General features: G+C 55.9%; 4 protein-coding genes across 4 annotated transcripts; 3 read left to right on the forward strand and 1 right to left on the reverse strand.

Annotated features, from left to right (window-relative positions):
- Nucleotides 1–20: 20 nt before the first annotated feature.
- On the reverse strand, nt 21–2,124 carry TRAVEDRAFT_148557 (ubiquinone biosynthesis hydrox). Its single transcript, XM_008040501.1, has 6 exons — nt 1,966–2,124; nt 1,767–1,913; nt 1,652–1,710; nt 1,324–1,596; nt 569–1,271; nt 21–512 (listed from the first exon to the last, which is right to left on the reverse strand). Exons 1-6 carry the CDS (start codon nt 2,114–2,116, stop codon nt 139–141), a joined length of 1,707 nt encoding a protein of 568 aa, XP_008038692.1. The 5' UTR covers nt 2,117–2,124; the 3' UTR covers nt 21–138.
- Nucleotides 2,125–3,774: 1,650 nt separating this feature from the next.
- Nucleotides 3,775–5,343, forward strand: TRAVEDRAFT_64862 (uncharacterized protein; the record flags this gene model as incomplete). Its single annotated transcript, XM_008040502.1, has 3 exons — nt 3,775–3,954; nt 4,010–4,222; nt 4,277–5,343. The coding sequence occupies 3 exons, from the start codon at nt 3,775–3,777 to the stop codon at nt 5,225–5,227; spliced, it is 1,344 nt and encodes a 447-aa protein (XP_008038693.1). The 3' UTR covers nt 5,228–5,343.
- A 3,314-nt stretch (nt 5,344–8,657) lies between these two features.
- Nucleotides 8,658–10,047, forward strand: TRAVEDRAFT_20431 (uncharacterized protein; the record flags this gene model as incomplete). The annotated part of the gene is made up of 4 exons (XM_008039908.1): nt 8,658–8,753; nt 8,806–8,826; nt 8,939–9,039; nt 9,159–10,047. 4 exons carry the CDS (start codon nt 8,658–8,660, stop codon nt 10,045–10,047), a joined length of 1,107 nt encoding a protein of 368 aa, XP_008038099.1.
- A 5,134-nt stretch (nt 10,048–15,181) lies between these two features.
- Nucleotides 15,182–16,361, forward strand: TRAVEDRAFT_47571 (uncharacterized protein; the record flags this gene model as incomplete). Its single annotated transcript, XM_008040145.1, has 2 exons — nt 15,182–15,307; nt 15,405–16,361. 2 exons carry the CDS (start codon nt 15,182–15,184, stop codon nt 16,359–16,361), a joined length of 1,083 nt encoding a protein of 360 aa, XP_008038336.1.

Here is a 16,361-nt window from a genome sequence, read left to right on the forward strand (position 1 = left end):
CAAGCAGAATGTCCGAGCCGCGTGATCAAATTCCACATCATATATTCAACCTCTTCAGGCCCTGATATTATTGCAAACTATACGTAGTAGTGCTGGGACCATCACGCCCGAAAACGCACGGTAATAGTGAGTGTATGCTCAACGACGCTGGGAATTGATCACGCTCTGCAGAAGCCGCTGCACGCCCGCGCCCGCGATGTTCGCAACGCCCTCCGTGAGCGTCCGCACGCGGCTGATGCCCCGCGCCAGATTCTCCAGGCCAGTCGCAGCGATATTGGCCCCGAGCTGTGCGCCAGAGGGCCTGGTACTCGATGGGCGACTGCCGGCCGAGAGCATCATGGCGGCCTTCACCGAGTCGAGCTCGTTGAGCACCTCCACGCCGACGGAACGCGCCCAGACGATCGGCTCGGCGGTGGCGGAGTAGAGCTTGTGCAGCTTGTCGCACGCGGCCATGATCTTGTGGTTCTCGAAGTAGCGAGCGCGGGAGTAGGGCAGGAGCGCCGTGCGCGAGCCTGCGGCGGAGAACGTCAGTCTGGAGATGCACCCCGCTAAAGGGAACACGACTCACCGATGTCACTGCCGGTGAGTACGGCCTGGTTGACACACCGGAAGAGCGCCTCAACGTCTCCGAGACCCATATTCAGGCCCTGGCCCGCCAGCGGATGGATCGTGTGCGCGGCGTCACCCACGAGCACGGTGCGGTCTCCGATATACTCGTCCGCGTGATTGAAGCGCAGCGGGAAGGACGCAGCGGTGCCCGGTTGGATTGAGGTGACCAGCGGCGGGAGCGAGTCCGCATCTGCAGGGGGCACACCCGTAGCGTCCGCTGCGAGGGAGTACGCCGAGCGTGCGTCGATTCCGTGCGAGCGCTCTCGCCAGGCAATCTCTTGCTGGAGCTGCTGTGCATCCAGCGATGCGCCGGAGTTAGCTGCTTCCAGTATGGCGTTGTGCAGGTACCGCAGGGACACGTCCGGCAGCCGGAACGCTGCGTTGATCATACTCGTCAAGACAGCCGGGTCCGAGGACAGGAGGGTCTTGGCCAAATGCGGCTTGGTCGACCAGACCATGGAGGAGGTGGTCGGGGAGAGAGGGAGGAACGCGATTGGTCCGGTAGGGAGAAAGCGCTGATAGGCAATCGTATTCGGCGCCTGGTAGGGTGTTCGCGGGTGGTGGGAGAGCGTCGCGACAATGGCCGTGGTGTCGTACGCCCAGCCGTAGGATTCTATTCCCGCATACGCTCGCACAGGCGAGTTGAAGCCGTCGGCGCCGACCTGCTCGACTGTTAGAGCCGCGTAGGAGTGCATATCAGGCAGCACCACTTGCCAGTAATCTTGCGCGAAGGACTCTGCCGTCAGAGAGGTGGACAAGCGGCCATCCGCCGCCTTCGCGGTCCTCTCGCTGGATAGATTCCACTTTCACCTTGTCGACCACCTCAACCGCGGAAGTGCCGCGGAGTTGCCGGAGCAGTGCTCGCTGGAGGTTTAGGTTTTCCGTGAGCCGCGCCATTTGGGAGAGCGGTTCCGCTCTGGACGTTTCCCATGAGCTGTCATCATGTGTTGAGAACGTTATGCGTGCATCCGACAGGCCGTCCCAGATCTACAAGGAGTTCGCATCAGTCCGGCGTGCGCGCAGGTGCGGAGAGGAGACTGACCTGCATCTCCTCTATCGGGCATGTACGAGCTTCTTCGACGTGCGCCCAAGCACCAATCTCTTACACCTCCTGAGTTGAGGAGCCCATGCGGAGGTGTACATAGGACGCCGCTCACCTTGTAGGAAACTCTGGGACGCGTTCGTGATGGAGCTGACCCGGTTGGAGTAGGTGCCGGTCGGCGGTGCCCAGTTGCCCACCTTGTCCAAGTCACTTGCTTCGACTAGCACGACGCGCAACGCGTGCCGAGCAGAGGAAGTAGAGCCTGCACAGCGTGAACAATTGAAGAACAGCAACTCAGCGGCGAAAACACGTACTCAGCGCGCCCGCAAGAGCTAGACCGGCAGGGCCACCGCCCACGATGACTACGTCGCTCTCCTGGGGCACAGCTGTAGAAGCTGCGCGGCGTCGTGCGAGATGGATCTGATTCACATTCCGGCGCAGTGTGCGGGCAGGACCGCGGAGCATGATGTGGGATGGGAAGAGGAGCGAATGTGCAGCGGTCGAGACGCGCTCCGCGTCCCGACAGATGGGCGTCTATTTGCAGTCTACTCGGCCAATCCCGAAGAGGCATGTGTTGTGTTCGTACCGCCGCCATCCTCCGACCTCAGGCTGCTGCAGCTCGGCGCTCAGGTCCTCCGGTCTCCTACCCACTCCAGGATGCTGTCGCTCGGCCTACTAGACTTCTCAATGTCTCACTTTGCCGCTCGAGAAGCCCCAGCCGAAACTCCATTGACGTGCCAGGCAGTGACCTCTTGCTAGCGCGGCTGTACTTCTCGAAAAACCGACAGCGATCCTCGACGATGTATCTCCCGTAGAAGCGGCCCAAAAAAGCTCATATTGCTCTCCATTCCTCGCTGTCTGCGTGCACAGCATATCGAAAGCTCCAGGTGTGATCGCTGCAGCACCCAGCTAGCGGAAAAACACGGATGGCGATGTGGCGTTGGGCGATGCACGGTAACAACGTAATGGGCTTCATATGGCTGTCGCTACCTCACATGTTTTTCTCAAGAATAATGCGATAAACTGACCGTGCGAACGTACAGAAGACCTTTGGGAGACCGCGGATATCCACCCCGTCGACCGCATTTGGAATGTGTTGTCTGATAGCGCCCAGGAGTAGAAGGGTGATATGTGCAGAGGTAAGCCTTATTCTTATGTTATGGTGCGGTGGTGATACTTCACCCAGGATATCTTCCGCCTATAACACAAGGTTTCACATAGCTGCGACAAGGTAGGATACCTTGACAATTTTATGTGACGACCTTGAGCTCAGCCGACGTAGTCAAGCCAACGATTTACCACAGTCTCCAGCAAGGGACAATGTATCCTTGTTCTTGTTTAAACGCGCGTAGACAGACGTTCGCGGTGGGTGTCCATCGGTTGATTCAAATCCCTTGCGCGATAACTGTATTTACAACAGTTCAAGGACAATACCCACGCTGCCCCGACGGCGGCCGCAACCTGGTACTTGTCTTCTAGACAATGGTTATAATAACCGCTGCACAGGCGTATTTTCCTCCGGTTTTCAATATACAACGAGCCTCGGCACGGTGGAATATTCGGTCAGTCCATTCGTTTCTTGCATCCGCAAGGGCCCGAGACTCTGACCCCTAAACTTCAGGTCGTTCGTCACACCAGGGTGCCACCGGCAGTGTCCTGTTGAACAACTATCCCCAATCAAGTCATTATTCCTTCCGAAATTCCGATGCAGCCCTGATCACGGTCTGTCAACGTGCTGCGGGAAGCCATCTTCTCGCTCGCTTCCCACTGCTCACCAGAAGAGCGATTGCAACCTGCTATCTCGAGACAGGCACTGGTGCGCATCAACACGAGGCCAGCTTCGATGGGCTGTGGCCGTATGCAATACGAGGATGACACGGCCGCGGCAGCTGTGCGCATGACTTGTGTCGGCGCCGCTGGATTCCCAGCACGAGGTGTGAGCTCGATGGCATCTCAACGAGGACCCGGCCGTCGGGGGAGGGCGGATGCGCCGCGCTCCTACACCGCACAGGCAAGCGAACATATATAAGGGTTCGGGTTGGCCCAGGATGGGCATCCTTGTTCTCGTCCCTCCCCCCACTTCAGGCTCCCTCGCTACTCCTTGTCTTCTTTGTTGGCCCAATATGGCCAAGAAGCCCAACAAGAAGAACCCAAAACAGAACGAGAAGGGTAAGGCGCCGGACGACAAGAGCGAGGAACAGAGCGAGAAGAGCAAGGAACCGGTCAAGAAGGACAAAAAGCCCAACGTAGGGCATAAATCCCGTATACCGGACAAACTTGCTGAAGCGAAGGACAAGGGCTTTGTGAGTTGTATCTGCTTGCATAATATGGTAACTTCTCATGGTCTGACAATACTAGATATCACATTGGGGTGATGACACCCGAGGAACTAGTTGGAACATTCGTACACAACACGATGTTCGGGCAACAGAAGAACAACGCGCGCCGGCTATTCGTGCGGATCATGTAGGCTTTGGAGCAGGCTCAACTTCGAACATCGACGCGCCACCTCCCGCCCCACGCATTTCGGTATCCCCGCTGCCCCCAGACGACTCCGGCGACGATGTGCAGGTGCGTGGCTTGTCTTCGCTGTTGTAGAGCGATCCACTTATATGCACGCCTCAGATGACTGGTTCCAGCTCTTCGATCACAGCACCATCAGAGCAGCAATTCGTGGCGGAACCTCGCACAGCCGTCTCTGGTGCATCCCTGGAGCCCTTCGACCCCGAGCAACGTGAGCGGGCGGCTGGATCGACTCCTGTGCATCAACATCCGTTCTTTCCGCCTGAGAACCCTCCCCCGTCTTCCTCATTCGACGCGCCTGGCGCTCAAGAGTACGCAACGAGATCCGATCTCTACGCGAACTCCCCCAACACGTACTTCCCCTCGCCGTCCGACCACGGTTCTATCGCCCCCGGCCCTGGCCCCCTCCAGCGCTCCCCTGATGACGCCTTGTCAGATACGCCTCCTTACACGACCGACATGCCGTCCTTCGCTGCCGAGAACGCTACCACCAACATCTCTGCCCGCTACGATGATCCTCCTCCGTCTTCGCCGCGCATGTATGGCATGACGGGCGGATACGGCATGGTAGGCGGATCGGGCGAGGGGCGTCCGTTGACGACCGCGCAGCGCACGACTCGTCGCATTTCCAATCGCGCGCGCCAGGCTCCCTACCCCACTCCTAGGACTGTCAACAACGCCACGGACCCCTACTTCTCTCCTCCCGGGCCGAGTGGTTCTAATGCGTCGTACGTCACCCCGGCCGAAGCGTCTCCCCCGAGCTCTAGCTTGCTCTTCGCGCCGACCTATTCGACGCTCGCGCACGCGCTCGACGAACCACCCGTCGCCCCGAGCTATGCCCCGGCCCCATCCGCTGCCCCGGCCTCAGGAGCGGAGGACTGGTACGACCCTGCTGTGTACTATCAGGATCAAGCTGGTAGTTCGTCGTCGCGCGAAGGGACTGCCGAGCAGGTCTCTTCCGACGAAGATGACCTCACTCTGGAAGAGTGGCTCTGCATGATGCAAGAGCTCTCCGGCGAGCATTGGGCGCTGGACGGCGCGCCCCCGGCTTGAAAGGGAGCCACAAGACTACAATCACATACCCGCAAGCAACCACACTCATATCAACCACCGCAAGCAGTACACACGTTTACGCTGCACGTTCCACATAGTATCTCGTCACGCTCTTCAGATCGCCCAAATTTTCTCATCTCGTCTAGCTGATCGTCTAGTGTTGTTTTGCCCCCATCTCCTGTGCTATCTTCATTCCTGCATTTTTGTCTCTTTGTATCGTCTGTTCCCCTCGAGTTTTCCTATGGACGATCCCAGGTTCATACTGATTTGTTGTTTTGACTACGTCTTTCTCAGTACTCGCTTTCGCCTCCTCTCGTACACTGCTGCCGTGTAGCTATCCCTCCCGTCCTTGTTATGACCGCACTGTCGACACGCTGTTGTTGTTCACGTCACTATGTACAAAATTTTATGCATTCGTAAAGGCTACAAATTTCTGGAACGGCATACCGATAAGTGATATGGGGCACCTGTTATACGCTGCACGACTGGCTATGGCCATCGAAAAGCTCATTCACGATCACTGGACTTCGGAAGGCGGCGTGTCTGCTACGAAGTTACAGTTCAGTCCTGATCATTATACGACGGAGTAATCGACTGAGGAGAGCTTTCCGCTAAGCTATGCGCGTTAATACTTTTACTCGCAATCAAAGTACTAACACTCATAGCACAGCGAGAATTCTCGTACCTTACCTCGTAGAGTTACAAATTGAATCAGGGTCTAGGCGAGTAGGGTTGTAAACTAAGTCTAGCATTCAAAGGACGTCACCTTAACACAAGCTTGCAGTCTCCGTCTCATATCAAGCTTGCATGGAGTAACGGGCACCTTCGCGCTTATGCACGTTCAGCGGTAGCGGTGAGCGGCCGCACTTACCCGCGGCTATGAATGATTGAGAGTTTTTCGCCATGCTATGAGCACAATCATTTCTGCTTACAAAATAATAGTACTCATAGCGTAGCCAGAAGTCTGACACACTTTGCAAGTGCAGGTGAAGCGACACAAGGAGTGAGCGAGCGATAGCAACTTTCACCTCGTATGTGGTCAGGGACCCGGACTCGGATGCGCAAATATAAGCCCCGGCCTTCGAAGAGAGACAGGCTCCTACTCTGACAGCTAGTGAAGACGTTTGTCAGGCGCCTGCATGCTGCGGGAATTGCGACGGCGAAGTGATGTGCGGGGCGTAATTTATGCTTGAGGTTAGTGTGCGAGAATTGGTTATTGCAAGTTATGAACATGAGATTATTATGTACATCGCTGATACGAACAGGAAGGGAGACGTACTGGCGATATCCCGAGACAGGGAGCGGGGGTTGACTCATACGTCGTCCAGACATATATGTTTTCCGTGGGTAGGGCGTGCTGGCCTGAGGCCGAAAGTCGAAGGTAGCACCTGATACGCGCTAAACGTGGCCTGCTGAACGCCCAAAGACCAGAAGCTAGAGAAGCATAACGGCGCAGGGAGAGCAAGTTAATCGCGCAGATGGAGTGACTAGGGGCGAGCTTCAGTCTCTTTCAGACCTACAAGCTTTATACCCGGGCGGCGAAGGCGGCCGACGCACGGCTGTGTGTAGGCAATGAGGACATGGAGCGCTGCTGCCACATCCATAACACCGGCCTACACAATTGAACTGCCCGCAGGGCGGTACGCGCGTAACCAGGTCGGTATTTACAGGAACTTGATGTCTTGTCTGTAACACAGCACTCTTTTGTGTGCTACGAGTGATCGGCGTTAAATGCAATTGTATCTGCTGTGCGGGCGCCAGGTAACTCGGTGAACTTATTGTTATTGGTGATGGCCTGCGAGCCCTGGCGACGCTCACTGGAGTCGTCAGACTGTGCGTATTATTGTTAGCTTCAAGCGGTGACAAGATGAGGGCAGTGGGCTCAACTGTTTGGCTGTTCGGAAATTGTCCGACCTGTGGTCGTTCGAGACAATTGCCTACTATCTAGGTTACGACACTGGGTGTCGGATATCCCGAGCCCACAACGAATCCAAAAATGCACCTCATGAAGGCTGGTGCATGGAGGATTTCAATATCGGGCACTTTCCAGGAAAACAGCGACTCGGAGAGGCCATGGCTCGCTCGGAGGTCAAAAGAAAGCATGGCGTCGGAAGCGCTCGCGGCGGAGTGTCAAATTGTCAATACTTACGCGCCCGGCCCCGGGCCGCCCGCCTGTAATGGGCATCCGATGCTGTGCTCGCGATCGTCCTGCTCTTTCCATGCCGGCCATCCTCCAAGTTGCACTGCTGGTCGCTCGGCTTCCTTCCTCCCTTAGTCTTGCGACCCACTGATTCTCTCACCCAAGTGATGGGGAAGATGACAGCCAAACCTCCAGCCACACAACACCCGTTTGGCCTCTTACCGTCGCATCGGGTGTCAGACACCTCGGAAGACGGACAGGAAATCGAGGACATACGATATCTATGACAGAAGCGGCTCTGTTTTCTCTCTATATTGCTCTTTCTGCGTACTAGTACTTAACATACTGAAGTTCCAATACGACCGCTTTGGCAGCAGAAAACACAGGCAAGGCTGAGTCCGATAGTGCTGAACATCTACCACCAGGTCTGTATTGGCATCCACTGACACATGTCATGTGCGACCATGGGAATCAGTGGATGCAGCTACGCCGAAGATTACCAGAATCGCCAACGCATCCTTCTCTTCCCATCTTGAATCGCAAATATAATATAAAGGTGCGTGTGCACGCCTTCGCTTATGATATTCTCATGACAGCTTCTTCACCAGCGCAGTTTAGGAAAACGCCGTAGCTGCAGCGCAGTATATACAACTGTAACCTCGTACTACTTGGCTGCCATTGTTGGCACGCTCCTACAAGCCGAAACATGCTGTATCCTATCCATACGCCACAATTCTAGGAATATCGCAACCTTGACAACGTCTCTGGTCGACCTTCCGGTGTTCTCCGCCCTCTCCGTATGAGCGAGACTGCCGGTGACATCCGAGTTTTACACGGGCAGTGCGGTACGTGCCAGGCCTATCTGCTATCCCTGATATGGACAAATTCCGTGTCGAACTTCCGATGCACCCTCATATCGCATGCTGTCGCAACTCCGCCGCGCCGTGGGTGACCGGGCCAGATGCACGATGCCAGCTACTTGCCATCCCGAGGTGGATACCAGTGCTCATCAACACGAGGGCAGCTTCTATGAGCTGTGGCCGGACGCGTTCTGAGGATGACGCGGCTCCGGGGAGAGTGCGCATGACTCTGGCCGCTGAATTCAGTACGCGCGGCAGGGGCTGCGGGCTAGACGGCATTGCCCCAAGTGCACGAAATTTTGGAGGAAGGCGAAGGCACCACGCCCCTTCGACGCTTAGGCGAGGTAATATATAAGGGGGCGCGCCACTCCCAGGGAGGGCTCCCTTGTTCTCCCGTCTCCGCCACCTTGTCCTCCTTTGCGGGCCCAGTATGGCGAAAGCTCAGAACAAGCCACGTAGCGACAAGAAACGCGCGCCGAGACGCACCGACATTATCCTCTCCATACTGAACATCTCTCGGGGACCAGTACGTTGCACTCTCTTATACAATATTTCCACTCATGACTTGACCCTGGTAGGCGGCCAGTCAGGTTCGCCGAGTACGTGGGCGACAGCTCGATGCTACGGGGCCGCAAGGTAACGCACCGGAATTCTCCTAAGCGGAAATACAAGGCGATCTGATGTACGGTGAATTTGTACTCGCCGCCACAGGATCGTCCGCCTACCTCGACCTGGACTTCGCACCCCCCGCAACCCCCCGCATCCAGGCCGCTCCGCTTCCTCCTCATGCCTACCGCGTTCGCATGGTCCGCGTACGTGCTCTGTGTGTGCTACTGTCAACCCGTCCGCTCATCTTCACGCTTTGCGACTCGAACTGGCTTCGCGCCTCGATGGTGGCGTTGCATGGGCAGTTCGTAATGGCGCGTCGTAGGAATCGCTTTGATTCGTGGATGGATACCTTCGACCTGGGGGGAGTCGAGTCGACGAGTCCAGATGCTGTGATCATCGTGCCCTCACCCGACCTCTCGTCTACCACCTCTCTCCCGGCGCTCGCGCCGTCGTTTCCTTCGATCGACCAGCCAGGTGCCCGTGAGGATGCGTCATCCTCGGGTATGTATGCGTACATCGAGGTGTACGATCGCCCTTCGCCGAATTCTGCCCGCACCGCCCTCGACCAATATCTCTCCTCACTCCTCCGCTCGCCAACTCCCCGCAGCTGGTCGGAGTCCTATGCTCCCTCTGCGTATTACGTGGACAGTGCACCGCCAGTAGAAAACACTCTAGGCTTCTCTCCTCCCCTCGCACACCTGGTCCCCTCCGTCACAAACACCCGCGAATCCACCGTTGTCGACGACTACAGCTCGGACGACGCCTCCACCTCTCCTCGCTTGATTGGCGACATGCTCACATTCCCCGACCATCCCGACCTCATCGGCCAGAACCCCGCAAGTTCTCCCCGCCTCAGTCCTCTCGACATCAACAGCGGCCCCTCGTCGTCCACAGGATACTCGGCCAATGAGTATCCTTTGATTGGCTTATCCTTAGACATCCCGGCGACTTCAATGCCGTCAACGCCGACGATCCTTGCCACGGACTCTACTACATGGGACCAGACCACCACGTACTCCCCGTCTTCGCTCTCGGATGATTCAGTGGACGACTCGGAGTCTCTGTCTAGCTTAGAGGCCGATCAATGGCTCTCATTCAGCGACCTCTGTCGAGAGGCTACAGAGGACAGCTCTACGTACGCTCCCTCACGAAGCAAGTGGGAGTGTTTTGCGCAAGACGTCCCGGACGACAGTCACTCATCGTCTACATGACGAAGCTTTGTACCCTCTGACTCATACTGTCTACCTGCGAGCCAACCACCTCTATGGAGCCTGCAAAGGTGCTCTCATGACGCCTTGTCAGGCTGTTTCCTTCAAACCCGACTATAGGCTACTGCGTCGTGCAATTCCCTCGGACCTATTAATTTGTATATATATCGCTCACACATCTATATCCTCGCTCAGATCTCACAACATCACCATGCTTGGATTCAGACACCTCAGGCTGTTTGGTCCTCCTTCTCTGCTATCTTGTTCTACTCTTCCCACTGCTACTCCAATGTTACTCGCCTTAGCTTTCCGCCCGCCTTTCAGTCCTTGCTGCACGCTACCAAAGTTTTTATACCAGACATGTTGCTCGATTCTTTGTTTTGCTTTCAACTCAATGTTTCCGCACACCGTTCTTCAGACACAGAATTGCATGCCAAGGTAGTTAGGAAGTGATTCAACTACGTATGTACGTTTTCATCCAGAGAACAGACATCATATTGAGACATACCGCTCCGCATGAACATGTCAACGAACCACGACAGTTCACCGTCCGACTATGAGTCAATTTGTTCGAGTCAATAAAAACTTGAACACTTTGACTCATAGCACAACGGAGATCCTCGTACACCAGTCCGTGGACAACTTCAGGCCGCCCCCTTTGAATGTATCATGAGATGAACCCGGTCCTGGGACGGACATTACCTCTAAGTGCCCCCCGGCACGCGATACTCCCACCTACGCTCACCCTCCACTCGCGGCCGCAAGACCCAAGCATCGGTCCGATAACGCACGCGGCGCCGGTCCCGTCTTCCAAAAGCCTGTATAGTCCAAGTGCAAGTTCGCGCAATTAGCTCTTGTTGACCGCGAGGCGCGACGCACCTTTCATGGCTGGCTCGCGACACTGAAAAGATCAGGAGGGGGTGACGTGCCGTTATCTTCCCGACAGTGCGCAAGCCTTGACGCACAGTACGCGATTAAGCCATGCGTGCATTGGTCCCTCGCCGGTGCGAACGAGGAACCATGTGCTGGTAGTTCCTAGACGCTGAGCGCATTGAAACACCTTCACATAGCGAACAGGCAGAATAGTCAGATATACTATCTCGCCATCGCATCAATAGGAAGCGCGAGAGTTCAACGTCAGGCCATGAGTCGATCAAACACATCCGTTGGATTAATCGACTCATAGCGCAACGGCGATCCTCACACCCTCGTGTGTGGACAACTTCAAGGTCGCCCCCTCCGTATGTATCGTCAGATCAACATGGCCTTTAGATGAACATAGTACTCCCCGGCACACCATACTTCCGCCCTTGCGCCCACTTCAAGTTGCGGCCGAAGATCCCAGCATCGGTCCGAGAACGCACGCGACGGTCCAGCCTTTTAAAGACATCTGCAGTCCAAAAAGTAGCGCCACCTCACGCGGTTAGCTTCTTGCTGACCGCGAGGAGCGACTCACCTTTCATAGATGGCCTTCGATGCTGCCAAGATCAGGAGGGGTGACGTACTGGTATTTTCCCGATATTGAGCGCAAGCCTTGAGGTACAACACGTCGTTGGGCCGGGCGCGCGCCCCGCAATCGCTGACTTGACTTGGGGCTGGAGGTCCATAACCTAAAGCTGAGAAAGATCGATGACTACGCGCAAGAGGGCATTGAACTTGACGAGGGGGAATACAGTGGGAGCGTGCAGGCCAGCAGTGGTTCCTCAGGGTCGAAGGGCGGGTGTATGTTGGGGTTCCCTTGGACCGTGCAAGCTTTATGGAGATAAATGGCACGCGGCGAGGGCAGGTGATGCCGAGGTGCAGAGCGATCGTCCCACTGACACAATTGAGTCGTTCGCCGCGCCGAGGCGTGACTGGGAGGGTGTCATCGATGGAAGACCACGTTCGTATATGGCAATGTATCCTTCTATGCACTGCGATGAATCAGCGCTATATGCGCCAAAGAATACGTTACCAGATATCGTGATCTCCGCGCGCGTGCCAGGAGCGGCGAGCTTATTGTTCTCCGCAGGGGTCGGCGAGCGCTGACGGCTCTCATCGATGTGCAAAACTGTGGGAATGAAAGCCGGCACCGGCTTTAGCAAAGACATAATATCGGCTCAATTATGTAGTAAGAATACCGCAGTCATCTGAGAAGAAGAGGGCCCACTCGGAGTACTAACCTAGGTCTGCCGTGTTCATGAGAACACTTTGAGCCAGTCGCCGAAAGAGGTTTTGGCAAACATCATGAGCTCATAACGGTCCCAGAAGCGCTTGGATATGAGAAATTTTGTACGTAAAGATGGATAACTCTTCGTGATGCAAGTTCGCCATGGAGGTTCGCAAAGGAGAGAAAGGTGACGGAAGCGCCCGCGATCCCGCGCGCGTGAACGGAACAATACCACGGGCCCGGCGCGTCATATATATTATTATGATCCAGCACATACAACTCGATGAGCGTCATGCCCGGATATGAGAACAGCATTGCAGCACACATCGACATCTTCCACTTCGCGAACACGCCGTCCGTTAAGGACAAGGAGTCGACACCCGACCTGCGATCGTGGCGGCGCACGTGCACTAAGCCCGTGGACCGATACACTGAACATGCCGACAAACTACGACGGCTCACCGTTAGGCTATGAGTCGAGATAAACTCTGTTTACAACGACTCATAGCGCACCGGAGATCCTCGTACACCAACCCGTGGACAACTCCAGACCGCTCCCTATGGAGGTATCGCGAGACCGATCCGAGCTGCAATGCACAGGTCACTGCCCAAGATATTTCCGTCTTTACACCTACTCGCATAACGCCCTCGCACCGGCCCGAAGACATGGCACGACGATCTCGTCTTGTTGACACCCCTACACTCTTGTGTAATACTTCTTGGCCCGGTTAGCTCCCACCGATCACGAGGGGCCGGGGGAGGGGGGACAAACCTTTGGACGTGGATTTCGGCGCCGGCGGGAACGGGAGGATGTAATTTGTTGGTTATTTCCACATGCCTTGCGCAGGATTCGACGCCCAATAGTTAGTCCGCTGTTTGGACGTGCGCATGTTCTGAAGCTGATATTAGCTTGTGACAGGTGATTGTGAACTCGGAGCTGAAAATGAGTGAGACTTACTAGGTGCAGAGCTACAGAAGCAGCGTATGGCCGCGAGTGGTTCCTCGGGGTCGGGGAGTGAGGGTGCGTGATGAGGTCCCCATCGATCATGCCAGATTTTTGGACAACGACAAGCGGCGAGGGCAGCTAACGCCGTATACACAATTACTGACCGCCCGCCGCGCAGCAGACGTAACCAATCCGGCACTATCGGAAGGTCTGGATGTCTACGACATTGCACTCTCTCATATGCTGCATTTGATCGGCGCGACGATGTGCGATATAACATTTCCAGACGCAATCGCCGTGCGCGCGCGCGCGCCAGCCAAGGGCAGCGAGCCTACTATTGTTTTCGGCAGGGGTCTGCAAGTGCTGACACACTCACTGAGTACCTCTGCCAGCCATCATCAATGTTATAGGCCTGCTTGAATAATCGTTGACTAGAAAGCACCGGTGAAAGCATGAAGTAGGCGGAACTGTTTGGCAAGGGTATCGTGGTCATCTGAGTGCCGATGAGCACATGGATAACGCGGTGAAAAACTTGAACTCACGCTGATGCACACCGGTCAAAAACTGGAACGCGTATACCGCGGCGGGGGGGAGATCGCTGACTCTCTAAGCAGTCGTGGAGGTCAAATGTAAAGAAGAACGAGAGCGCCCGCTAGTAAGCGCGGATAATCGGAAGCGCCCGTAGTAGGCTGCGGCACGAGGCTGTGCTCGTCCCGAGCCCGAGGGCCCCCGCCACTCTCTTAGTACTCTCTTGCACTGTGACTTCACTGACCTATCCTGGATCTTCTACTCTCTCTTGGTCTGGAAGCCTACAAAATCCTATGAATCTTTCTCAACTAGGCGAAGAAGTAACTCACGATCATTGTCGACGCGCTATATGGTTAGCTACTATGTACTCATTAATCTCGGACTCGACGTCCAGAAGCTGATAGAGAGTGTGATTTATCGGCGTTCACAGATATGTTCTGTGGTGGGCTTGGCCAGAATGCCCGGACCGTCTACTAAGCAGGGCACTGAATATGGTTGAGATCACTGCAGCATGCCGCATCACGTGGGGGTAATAGATGGCAAGGTGCGTGTGTACTACCCTCTTCTTGTGATCTTCTACGCCAAATCTTACCGATGCAAATCAGGAAAACGTTGCAGCCATAGCGCAGCATGTACTACCCTTGTGCAATACTTTACAGAAGGTGATTGGTGTATCCTACACATACGACACAATTTTGGGCATCTCACATCCTCAAAAGCGTCTCTCATGTCCGAGTCAACTAGTCTCCGGGGCCTTCTCCATAACTCTAGATGAGCGAGAAGAGCCGGTATCCGCATTTTACGCCGGCGATGTGGCGCGTGCCATGTCTAGCGGTCATCTCTAGTACGGACAAGTTCCTCATCGAACTTCCGATGCACCCTCACAGTGCGTGTTTCTGCGACGCCGTGTCGTGGGTGGCCGGAGTATCGATGCATGATGGTCACTTTCCATCTCGAGGCTGAGATACCAGTGCTCATCAACACGAGGCCAGCTTCGATGAGCTGTGCCAGCCGGACGCGTTCTAGGATGACGCGTCTCCGGTAACGGTGCGCATGACTCTTGTTGCTAAATTCCGAACGCACGGCATGGGCCGCGGAGCTCGATGGCATTGCTACCAGGGCACGAACGCTCGGGGGAATGCGGACGCACCACGCCCCTTCGACGCGTAGGCGAGGGAACATATAAGAGTGCGCCCCACTCCCAGAGAGGGCCCCCTTGTTTTCCTGCCTCCGCCACCTTGTCCTCCCTTGTTGGCCCAGTATGGCCAAAACTCAGAACAAACCACAAACTGATAAGAAATGCGCGCCGAGACGTACCGATATTATCCTCTACATATTGAACAATTCCCGGGCGCCGGTCAGTTGCACTCTCTTGTGCGATATTTCCACTCATGACTTGACCCTGGTAGGCGACCATCCACGGCAGTCAACCCCGCGCGCAACGAGTCAATGCTACGGAAACACAAGGTAACGCACTGGAAACCTCATAAGCGGAAATACAAGGCGATCTGACCATGTACGGTGAATCTTTACTCGCCGCCACAGGATCGCCCGCGCACGTCAACCTCAATTCCGAACCCCCCGCAGCCCCTCGCATCCAGCTCGCTCCACTCTCCACTCGCCCCTTCCGCAGCCTGCGCGTACGTGCTCTGTGTGCTACTGTAAAGTCATTCACTCATCTTCACGCCTTGCGACTCAAACCTGGCTTCGCGTCTTGATGGTGGCGTCGGTGAGCAGTTCATCACAAGGAGTCGCCGTAGGAATATCTTCGACGCAAGAATAGATCGCTTCGAGCTGGGGGGAGATAAGCCGGAAACTCTAGGTACCTCCGACTTCTGGCCTTCACCCGATTCTCCGTCCGCGACACCTCTCCCGGCACTCTCAGCGTCGTTTCCATCGTCCAACCAGCCAGGTGCCAATGAATATGTGCCACCCTCGATTGTGCATGCGTACGCCGACGTGTACGATCGCCCTTCGCCGCTGATCGACTATGACTTATCCGCCCTCGACCAAGAATACTCCTCGCCCCTTCACTTGCCTTTTCGCTCGCAAACTCCCCGCAGCTTTTCTGAGTGGTACGTGCTCTTAGTGGAAGCTTGCATGGTCAGGACAGTGCCGGCCGAAAACACCCTAGGTTTCTCTCCTCCCCTCGCGCATCTGCCCCTTTCCTCCACAAATACCCGTGACGCCACCGCCGCTGACGAGGACAAATCGGACGACGCCTCTTTGTTTCCTCGCTTGATCGACGGCATGCTCGCGTTCTCCGACCATCCCAGCCTTGTCAGCCAGAACCACGCAACTTCTCCCCGCCTCAGTCCTCTCGACATCAACAGTGGCTCCTCGTCGCCGTCAGGATACTCGGCCTATGAGTATTCTTCGAACGATTCATCCCTCGACGTCCCCGCAACCTGGATGCCGTCAACGCCGACGACCCTAGCCACGAACTCTACATGGGACCCATCCACCATGAACTCCGCCGGGTCTGCGTCCGATGCCTTCATGGACGGTCTGGATGGTTCTCCCAGTCTGTATAACTTAGAAGTCGCCCAGTGGTTGTCGTTCGCCGAAATCGGTCGAGAAGTTGCACAGCCCGACCCCCCTTACGTCCCTTCAGAGAAGAAGTGGGAGCTCTCCATGCAAGACATTCCTGGAGGGGATAGCAGCCACTCGCGTCCACGCGATGAGGCTACCTGA

The sequence above is a fragment of the Trametes versicolor genome (genome assembly GCF_000271585.1).
Source record: "Trametes versicolor FP-101664 SS1 unplaced genomic scaffold TRAVEscaffold_6, whole genome shotgun sequence".
NCBI lineage: Eukaryota > Fungi > Basidiomycota > Agaricomycetes > Polyporales > Polyporaceae > Trametes > Trametes versicolor.

Coding starts and splice junctions, on each gene's coding strand:
- TRAVEDRAFT_148557 (XM_008040501.1), bottom strand. CDS start 2,116: ATGCTCCGCGGTCCTGCCCGCACACTGCGCCGGAATGTGAATCAGATC. Junction 1,914..1,965: donor AGCTCTTGCGGGCGCGCTGA/GTACGTGTTTTC, acceptor CACGCTGTGCAG/GCTCTACTTCCTCTGCTCGG. Junction 513..568: donor ACTCACCGGCAGTGACATCG/GTGAGTCGTGTT, acceptor TCTCCGCCGCAG/GCTCGCGCACGGCGCTCCTG.